The 10,432-nt window shown below is 47.6% G+C and overlaps 1 protein-coding gene across 1 annotated transcript in view; it reads right to left on the reverse strand.

The window, feature by feature from the left end:
* Window positions 1-10,169, reverse strand: part of COL23A1 (collagen type XXIII alpha 1 chain) — a 378,625-nt gene extending 368,456 nt beyond the window's left edge. The window contains exon 1 of the mRNA XM_065918326.1: window positions 9,701-10,169. Within this exon, the coding sequence (XP_065774398.1) occupies window positions 9,701-9,991 (291 nt within the window). The 5' untranslated portion in view covers window positions 9,992-10,169. The remainder of the gene's footprint in view (window positions 1-9,700) is intronic.
* Window positions 10,170-10,432: the final 263 nt, after the last annotated feature.

The raw sequence follows: 10,432 nt of genomic DNA on the forward strand, positions 1-10,432 counted from the left end.
GCCACCCACTGCAGTATTCTTGCCTGGAGAATCCCATGGACAGAGGAGCCTGGCGGGCTACAGTCTCAGTTCAGTTCAGTTGCTCAGTCGTGTCCGACTCTTTGCAACCCCATGAATCGCAGCACGCCAGGCCTCCCTGTCCATCACAAACTCCCGGAGTTTACTCAAACTCATGCCCATTGAGTCGGTGATGCCATCCAGCCATCTTATCCTCTGTCGTCCCCTGCTCCTCCTGCCCCCAATCCCTCCCAGCATCAGGGTCTTTTCCAATGAGTCACCTCTTCGCATCAGGTGACCAAAGTATTGGAGTTTCAGCTTCAGCATCAGTCCTTCCAATGAACACCCAGGACTTATCTCCTTCAGGATGGACTGGTTGGATCTCCTTGCAGTCTCAAGAGTCTTCTCTAACACCATAGTTCTAAAGCATCAATTTTTCGGCACTCAGCTTTCTTCACAGTCCAACTCTCACATCCATACATGACCACTGGAAAAACCATAGTCTTGACCAGATGGACCTTTGTTGGCAAACTAATGTCTCTGCTTTTTAAAATGCTATCTAGGTTGGTCATAATTTTCCTTCCAAGGAGTAAGCGTCTTTTAATTTCATGGCTGCAGTCACCATCTGCAGTGATTTTGGAGCCCCCAAAAATAAAGTCTGACACTGTTTTCACTGTCTCCCCATCTATTTCCCATGAGGTGATGGGACCACATGCCATGATCTTAGTTTTCTGAATGTTGAGCTTTAAGCCAACTTTTTCACTTTCCTCTTTCACTTTCATCAAGAGGCTTTTTAGTTCCTCTTCACTTTCTGCCATAAGGGTGGTGTCATCTGCATATCTGAGGTTACTGATATTTCTCCCGGCAATCTTTATTCCAGCTTGTGCTTCTTCCAGCCCAGCGTTTCTCATGATGTACTCTGCATAGAAGTTAAATAAGCAGGGTGACAATATACAGCCTTGATGTCCTCCTTTTCCTATTTGGAACCAGTCTGTTGTTTCCTGTCCAGTTCTAACTGTTGCTTCCTGACCTGCATATAGGTTTCTCAAGAGGCAGGTCAAGTGGTCTGGTATTCCCATTTTCTTCAGAATTTTCCACAGTTTATTGTGATCCACACAGTTGAAGGCTTTGGTGTAGTCAATAAAGCAGAAATAGATGTTTTTCTGGAACTCTCTTGCTTTTTCGATGATCCAGCAGATTCAGGCAATTTGATCTCTGGTTCCTCTGCCTTTTCTAAAACCAGCTTGAACATCTGGAAGTTCTCGGTTCACGTATTGCTGAAGCCTGGCTTGGAGAATTTTGAGCATTACTTTACTAGCGTGTGAGATGAGTGCAATTGTGTGGTAGTTTGAGCATTCTTTGGGATTGCCTTTCTTAGGGATTGGAATGAAAACGGACCTTTTTCAGTCCTGTGGCCACTGCTAAGTTTTTCAACTTTGCTGGCATATTGAGTGCAGTACTTTCACAGCATCATCTTTCAGGATTTGAAATAGCTCAACTGGAATTCCATCACATCCACTAGCTTTGTTCGTAGTGATGCTTTCTAAGACCCACTTGACTTCACATTCCAGGATGTCTGGCTCTAGGTGAGTGATCACACCATTGTGATTATCTGGGTCATGAAGATCTTTTTTGTATAGTTCTTCTGTGTATTCTTGCCACCTCTTCTTAATCTCTTCTGCTTCTGTTAGGTCCATACCATTTCTGTCCTTTATTGAGTCCATTTTTGAATGAAATGTTCCCTTGGTATCTCTAATTTTCTTAAAGAGATCTCTAGTCTTTCCCATTCTGTTGTTTTCCTCTATTTCTTTGCATTGATCACTGAGGAAGGCTTTCTTATCTCTCCTGGCTATTCTTTGGAACTCTGCATTCAAATGGGAATACCTTTCCTTTTCTCCTTTCCTTTTTGCTTTTCTTCTTTTCACAGCTATTTGTAAGGCCTCCTCAGACAACCATTTTGCCTTTTTGCATTTCTTTTCCATGGGGATGGTCTTGATCCCTGTCCCCTGTACAGTGTCACAAACCTCCATCCATAGTTCATCAGGCTCTCTGTCTATCAGATCTAGTCCCTTAAATCTATTTCTCACTTCCACTGTATAGTCATAAGGGATTTGATTTAGGTCATACCTGAATGGTCTAGTGGTTATCCCTATTCTCTTCAGTTTAAGTCTGAATTTGGCAATAAGGAGTTTATGATCTGAGCCACAGTCTGCTCCTGGCCTCGTTTTTGCTGACTGTATAGAGCTTCTCCATCTTTGGCTGCAAAGAATATAATCAATCTGATTTCGGTGTTGCCCATCTGGTGATGTTCATGTGTAGAATCTTCTCTTGTGTTGTTGGATGAGGGTGTTTGCTATGACCAGTGCGTTCTCTTGGCAAAACTCTATTAGCCTTTGCCCTGCTTCATTCTGTACTCCAAGGTCAAATTTGCCTGTTACTCCAGGTGTTTCTTGACCTTCTACTTGTGTGTTCCAGTCCCCTATAATGAAAAGGACATCTTTTTTGGTTGTTAGTTCTAAAAGGTTTTGTAGGTCTTCATAGAACCGTTTAACTTTGGCTTCTTCAGCATTACTGGTTGGGGCATAGGCTTGGATTACCATGATATTGAATGGTTTGCCTTAGAAATGAACAGAGATCATTCTGTCGTTTTTGAGATTGCTTCCAAGTACTGCATTTCAGGCTCTTTTGTTGACTATGATGGCTACTCCATTTCTTCTAAGGGATTCCTGCCCACAGTAGTAGGTATAATGGTCATCTGAGTTAAATTCACCCATTCCAGTCCATTTTAGTTCGCTGATTCCTAGAATGTCGACATTTACTCTTGCCATCTCCTGTTTGACCACTTCCAATTTGCCTTGATTCATGGACCTAACATTCCAGGTTCCTATGCAATACTGCTCTTTACAGCATCAGACCTTGCAAGCAAGGGCTACAGTCTACAGGGTTGCAAAGAGTTAGACACAACTTATCGACCGAAAAACAACAAGAAAAGAGATCCTAGAGAGCTCCCTCAGCCCTTCTGTCTGCTCTAAGAGGACAAAGTGAGAAGACAGCTATCTATGAACCAGGAAGCAGGTCCTCACCAGACACCAAACCTGCTGATGCCTTGATTCTGGACTTCCTAGCCTCCACAACTGTGAGAAATAAGTATCTGTTGTTTAAGCCATCCAGTTTCGTAACAGCAGCTTGAACAGATGAAAGACAGTGGACTTCTGACTTCTTGTCCAGAGCACCTCCTCTTCAGACTCAGGTCCCTCAAGGCCACCATCACCCACAGCACCAGGCAAAGCTGAGCCACCTCCTGGCCTCACTGCTCCAGGTCACCAAGACTCAGGGCACCCCAACACTCCTCAACCAGCACAGAGAGCAGCCTCCTTCCTCACACGTACACTCCTATGGGAAGAGCACTCCCTGGGAAGCAGATGGAAGTGGGCTGAGGAAGGCGGGCCCTGGGAGCAGGCGGTCCTGACTGCCCTCGGCTGGACATGAACCTCATACCAACGGTGGAGAAGATGCACCCTCCCTTATCACTCCTCCTGCCAAAGACTTCTGCTGCCCTAGAGAGCCTAGGCCTGGCCTGTGTGCCCAGAACAGGTCCTGGCCTTCCTCTCAGTGACATTCCTCCCTTGTAAAACAAGGACAATAACCTCTGTCTTCCAAAACTCATGATGCTGTTGTGGGGGAAGTTTTAAGATTTAAAGTTATCCTATAACTTGTTAAGCTCACATTTTGTGAGCATACTATATTCAGAGATACACAGATTTTGATACAACCACAGATAAACCCCAATTTATCAATATACATAAACACCTACAGAACAAGTATCTACCAACCTACAGCCTATCCCATTTGATCGAAAATCCTGTAGCTGGATGTCAAGTAATTGAGGAAGAATTTCTCCAGTATGTGGCTCCAGCTTGTTGCCCAAGCCCCTCTCTTGTTATTCCTTGGGTGATCATCTACTTGATCTGACTGGCCCCATGCCTTCTTCCTCTTCTTCTAAAAACAACACTCCAAATTGTCCTTTAGGGACCATCCTCCACCCCCAGTCCTTTCAGCTCCAGTGGGGTATACACAGATGTGCATAGGTGCACAACCCATCCCCCCACTCCCAGACCCTGTGATCAGAGAGGCTGCCTGGCTCATCTCAGTGACCAGTTCAGGCAAACCATATTGACCACTGGAGTGATTCAGGGGAACTATCAGGAAAGAGAAACTCTAACACTGAGGATATGGACTTGGAGCTGCTGACAGCTGCTCTGCCATTTCATGGGAAGACAAATACAGAGCCAACACAGAGAAACACAAAATCAAGGCACCTCTAACTGTGCCTGAGCAGACATTTCCTAGACATTTCAGTTACTCCAGCCAATGAATTCCCTTTTTAATTAAGTGAGAGTCGGGGTCCTGTCACATTGCCATTTGATAGAATAAGGATCCAAAGACAACTAGAAAGGTGGAACCTAATGAGATGATGCTCAGTGAAGGTAAAGAAACATCCTGCTCTGGGACCATGATTGTAACTGTACACACTTTAGAAGGGGATCTGGAGGTCATGGTGAGATATGGATGTTGAAAAAAACTAAGGGGGCCTATAGCTGGGGTTGGGCTGAGGAGGGGAAGCAGAGCTGTCTGGGCATACCTGATGGGTACAAGGCACCACATATGGATTCAGGTTTACTGATCTCCTTGGTCCTCAGAGCTGCTAGGACAGTTCTCTCCAGCCCGAGGAACCTCTTCCACTTACTGCCCGGTAATGGGCAGGTGTCATCATTTTTTGTGTGTGCCATGATGTGGAAAGCGTTGGAAAGCAGGACTCTAGAGTGCCATCCCCAGCCACTCCAGCCAGTCATTTTGGGATCAGAACAGGAGATGCTTAAGGATTCAAGATTACAAACTACAAAGCATAGGATTGTGCCAGAGAGAATCCCAAACTATCAACCTTGTCTTTGACTATGGCTAGAGGCAGAGCTGGAAAGCAGGACCTTGAAGGAAACAGAAATTTTGCGGCTGGAGAGTGTTCCCAAAATGTGCAGCAGTGAAGAGGACATGGTTACGAAAACTGCGGTACCGCAGTTTGATGACTTTCCCCTCCCCTACCCCCACTCTTGTCCTCCTCTAGGGAAACATTCTAGGGCACCCACCTGCCACTGTTAGTTGCTTCCTAATCGCTAGTCCTAGGCTCCCTTCCACACAAAGCTACAATTTTCTTCCACTGGAAACATGCCCAGACTCAGAGGATATACCAAACTTGGCCAAAGTCTCCTGTGGCAACCCCATTACCCTTGACAGGATGATGGTGGTCACTGGTCCCGATTCTGGCTGGCGGCTATAAGGAAATTTCCCCGACTCAAATAAAGGAGGAAGTCTCTCGAGAAGATGGCTTTTTCTTGCTCTCTTCCCTTCTACCTTGGCTATTCTTTTGTGAAGACATATGCTTGGGGCTGCAGCAGCCATCTTATGACCATGAGGAAAGGCCAAGAGAATGGCAGATAATAACCTGAAACCCAGGCATGGCCAAGTCATGGAACTGACCCAAGGTCTGCAGCCTGACTTTCAGGCTTCTCTGGTTATGCAAGCGAATCCAACAACTGTATTATTTAAGGGATCACACTTGGGTATTTTGGTGAAAGTGAAAGTCACTCAGTCATGTTCAACTCCTTTCGACCCCCATGGACTATACAGTCCATGGGATTCTCCAGGCCAGAATACTGTAGTGGGTAGCCTTTCCCTTCTCCAGGGGATCTTCCCAACACAGGGATCAAACCCAGGTCTCCTGCATTGCAAGCGGATTCTTTACCAGCTGAGCCACAAGGGTATTCTGGTACTTGCCATCAAAAGGCTTACTGACCAACACTTTGCATTACCTTATTTGCGCATCACTGCATAGGTAGTTGTGGCCATCATATTAGGAAAGAGGAAGTTGGAGCTCAGGAAGTTGAAGAGGTTAGATGCCAGGACTAGTAAATTGTGGGACTGAAATCCCATTTATCATCTACCCTTCTCAGCCTGCTGGTATAAATTCATTCACCTTATAGATCCCCAACTTCAGGAGTGATGCTGTAAATTTTTAAAGCCAATGTATAAAAGTCCAATTCAACAATTTCAAAATATCTTTGTGAAAGGAATACCCTGATAGTTGGCTTGTTCTAAACAAGCTGCTGTTATTATAAAGGTCTCCTAAACTGTTGCAAAAAGGGGAAGAAAAAAAAAGTGGAGAGATAAAGTGAACATGCCAGGAAGTAAGTGAAAAAAAACTTTTTTTGGTTTGGAAACCAGGAAATGTCAAGGAAATAAATGTAGCTATGATTTATACACCATTTCCAGTTGACCCATGGGATTTAAAAACTGGCATTTTTAAGTGTGTACCACAGACCAATCCTGACAAGTGATAAGCTGCCACAGAGGCCAAAAAGGTCCATTTGATTCTGGGTTTTATGCTAACTTTACTAATATATATATATATATATATAGTTGATGGTAGTGAAGGAAAGGACTTGAATTTTACCCTGAGTCTTTGGGTTTTTCTTATTTTCAAACTGATTGGTCTGGACAAGGGAAGACCAACAGCCAACAACAAATCCATTGTAAGCTGGGAATAGTTTCTTTTAATACTAAATGTTTCTTTAATCCTTGCATTAAGATTTTTACCGTGGTATAGCAGCAGCTGTTTTATTTACTCTAAAATATAAGCTTTTGTAATACTTTAGGTATAACTAATGGAAGGGTTTGATTACTGAGGCAAGCTATTTAAAGCACTTATAAAGCATCATATCAGATGCTTATTTTGCATTTATATTTTGGGGTCATACTGAAGATACACTGTTAAGGACTCTTGCTCCAAAGTCTTGCTTATTTTCTGAAAACCATTTATTTCATACCATGGGAAGGGTCTTTAATAATCATGAGTTATCATGAATATTCTTTTTTGTAGCTTCTGTATTTATGTTATCAGGCACATCAATCAGTTCCAAAGAAGTTATTTCAGGGTTCCGTTCCCAAGGGAACAAAGACAGTGGGTTCCATGTTAACAGTGGCTTTTGTCGGCTTATTTCTATTTTTCCGACATGAAAGTTGTGTATAGTTGGCAAGGATTTCTCTTCTCTGAAAACAAGCTTGTTGGTAAAAGGACAAGCTGCAGGCACCCTCACATACACAACCACTGCAGCACAGGCTGAAAGGATGCTTCCTGAGAACAATTAGAACTGAAAAACATATTCAAGTACAAATGTGCTTTCTTTAAGAGATTTTTTAGTTCATCATTTATTTGTCCTTCATATTGAATAGTTTTTTTTTTTTTTAAGTTATATTCAGCTCTATTTAAAGTCAATTACCAACTCCCACTATGCACTTCCCACAGTCCCCTCATCTCAGCCAGGGGCTCTCAGGGTCACTGTCCAGGCTGTGTACATTTCCCATCCAGCAACATCTGTGAGAAGAATGGCTAGAAGGAACAGCCTGGCGCCCTGGGAAAGAGATCCCGTTTCACAGGGACACACAGCCAGAAGCTCAACCCCGACTACACTTGTAGTATGGCATCTCAGATGCTCCAAGTAGAGACTCCTCCACATCAAGTCTGGTTAGTTGAGATGTGTCCTATACTAAAGGCATAGCCTGCAGAATGGAATAGCAAATTTCAAGTGAAAATCCCAGGATTTGAAATTTTTCTTTCACCTTACTATTGAAGAAGAGAAAAGGGGGTGGTGGTGGAGAGAGGCAGAGATGGAATACTCTGCCCAGTAACTCCTTGGAAGCAGGATGGAACAATTACAGTCTCTCCTATGATCTGCGTAGTTCAGGACTTAAGAATCCACACTTCTCAGTGGTGGCTGCTTTCCTGGGACCCTCCTCCCTGTTGGAATGGACACAATTTGCAAGTTCCTCATAAAAAGTTTTACCAGGATTTCTGATGTACTCAATCAAACTTACTAGTTTATTTTTTACTAAGTGAGAGGGCCCCCCTATTCGAAAGAACAGCCATGATTATTGCACTAACAGGTAGAAATTTTACTAGCCTTCCATAAATCAGTTCAAAACCCTGGTCTCTAAGGATTTGCCAAAAGATAATGGGCTGCAACTATGAAACCAACACCAGGAGTTGCCAGCAGTGCTCCAGAAAGATTTCTGAAGTCTACAGGCACTTTCAGGAGGAACATAGAAAATCATTTCATGAAGGAGCAATTTTGTCCAAAACCAAGCTAGAAGAGATGTAATACTGGCTTAAAATGACTAAGAAATAGGTATGGTGATCAAAAAGGCATGCTGCAGTCTTCTCCCGCTCTCTTTAAAGAACTCGAATCAACTCAACAATGGATACACAGCTCATTAATAAAGATCACAGCTGAGCACAATTCAGGGGACTCCACAGTTAACAAGCCTACCCTTCCTCTCCTCTACCTTGAAACTCTGTAGTGCTTTTCATACTATAGTTAAGGATGTCCTTTGAGGGCTTCCTTGGTGGTTCAGATGGTAAAGAATCTGCCTGCAATGTGGGAGACCAGGGTTTGATCCCTGGGTGGGGAAGATGCCCTGGAGAAAGACATGGCAACCCACTACAGTATTCTTGACTGGGAAATCTCAAGGACAGAGGAACCTAGCAGGCTACAGTCCATGGGGTCACAAAGAGTGGGACAGGGCTGAGCGACTAACACTTTGGGGAGTATGCTGGGGATATCCGGTTAGCTGCCTTTCCTAGAAAGTAGAGGATGGCTCGGGCAAGGGAAGACAGCACAGCCAGGGGTGCGCCGACCAGTCTATCACCACCATTCTGTTGGGAGGTGCCCCGATGCACAGAAGGTGGTTTTGATCAACATGATGGGTGCAAGTTTGAAGTCCCAAATGTAACTCCCGCTTTGAAGACGTATAGCAGCAACCCTAACAGAAGTGTCACAGAATCTCATATGATACTTCTAGCAAGGAAACTCAAGATCTGCTGTGTCCATAATGCCCAGGTGGCATCGCCCAGATGGAGTCAACCTAAACTAGAATCTGGGTTTTCTGGCCCTGTTTTTTCTTCCTCTCACCCTGCCAAGCTGATGCTGGCGTCCCCACAAGTCTCCATTGCGCTGAATGCGCACGGAGCTCAAGGAGCCCCAGGCATAGCACAGCACCCCCAAGATGGAGCTGCTCCGAAACACTTTGCTGACTGGTCAGAGGGTGGACAGGGCAGGCTGAATTGACCATGTCCCTCCAAGGACCCTGGTCCGGGTCTGACAGAGGCTTCCCGCCACCAGGAAACCTCTGGTCTGCTGGAGGCCCCCACACCTCTGCAAATATATCAGCGCTGGGGACAGCAGCTGCTACCAGTGACAAGAGTCACCAGACACCTCCTTCATTATCCCGGCACAGGTAAGAGGGCAGGCGCTTAACGCAGGCGGGAAGCCACCGGTCCAAGCGCGCACACCCGTGGAAACTCGCCCCTAGATCTGTTACTTCAAAGTCCGCAGCCTTTCCTCTTTCTCCCCTTGCTTGTCCCCGAAACAGTCCTTCTAAGCTTGTTTTTCCCGCAAGCCGACCCTGAGGCTGGGGCGGGAACTGTAGGACCGATCGCTCGGCCGCCTGCACCCCAGCCTCGGTCGCCTCCGACCCTTCCCCGTGCAGCCTGCCGGGACGCACTCGGGCGCTCACCGCTGGCGGGCGACCCCTCCCCAGCGCCACGGCTCCCGGAGCACGGACACTCCCCGCCCGGCACGCCGCGCCCTACCTCACGCAGCAGGCGCTCCAGCCGCGGCTCGGCCCAGGCGGCCAAGGCGTCGGGGGTCCCCGCGCGCCACAGCAGCTCCCGCTCTTCCTCGAGGGCCGCCACCCGGCCCTGCAGCGCGGCCGCCTGGACGCCCAGCAGCAGGCAGGCGACCGCCGAACTCGCGGAGAGCAGCAGGCACAGCGCGCTCACCGCCCAGGCCCGCGCTCCAGTCGCCGGGCTCACCGGTCCGCCGCCGCCGCCAGCCGGCTCTCCGTTCCGCTCGTCCTCGCAGGCGCGCCGGCCTGGACTCATGGCGCGCTCGTCTGGCGTGAGCTCTCGGAGCCGGCGGTGCACAGAGCCCGGGGACGCGGGCTGAGCGTGTGGGAGCGGTCGGGAGAGCCCGAGGCACGAGGTCGGCCGCGCGCGGGACGCGGCCTCTGGGCAGCTGCTGGACCGCGGCGCACACCCCCTTCCCCGCTGCCAGCTCCTCCACAGCGGCCACTTTGGGCAGTTTCCTCTATGCAAATAGACCCTGCCAGAAAAGGAGCCGGGACCCACCCAGGGGAGGAGCGGCCCCGGCGGCCCGGCGCGGCGAGGGGGCGGGGGCGGGAAGGAAGCCCGCTCCTCCGAGCACCCCCCGAGCGCGCCCCGCGAGCCCAGAGCGCTCAGCACGCACCTCTGCCCCTACCTGCTGTCGCCGTCGGGTTGCACCCACTGCCGCTCCCGCGCGTCTGCGACTCCCCAGCCCGAGTT

This window comes from Muntiacus reevesi, chromosome 1, assembly GCF_963930625.1.
Source record: "Muntiacus reevesi chromosome 1, mMunRee1.1, whole genome shotgun sequence".
NCBI lineage: Eukaryota > Metazoa > Chordata > Mammalia > Artiodactyla > Cervidae > Muntiacus > Muntiacus reevesi.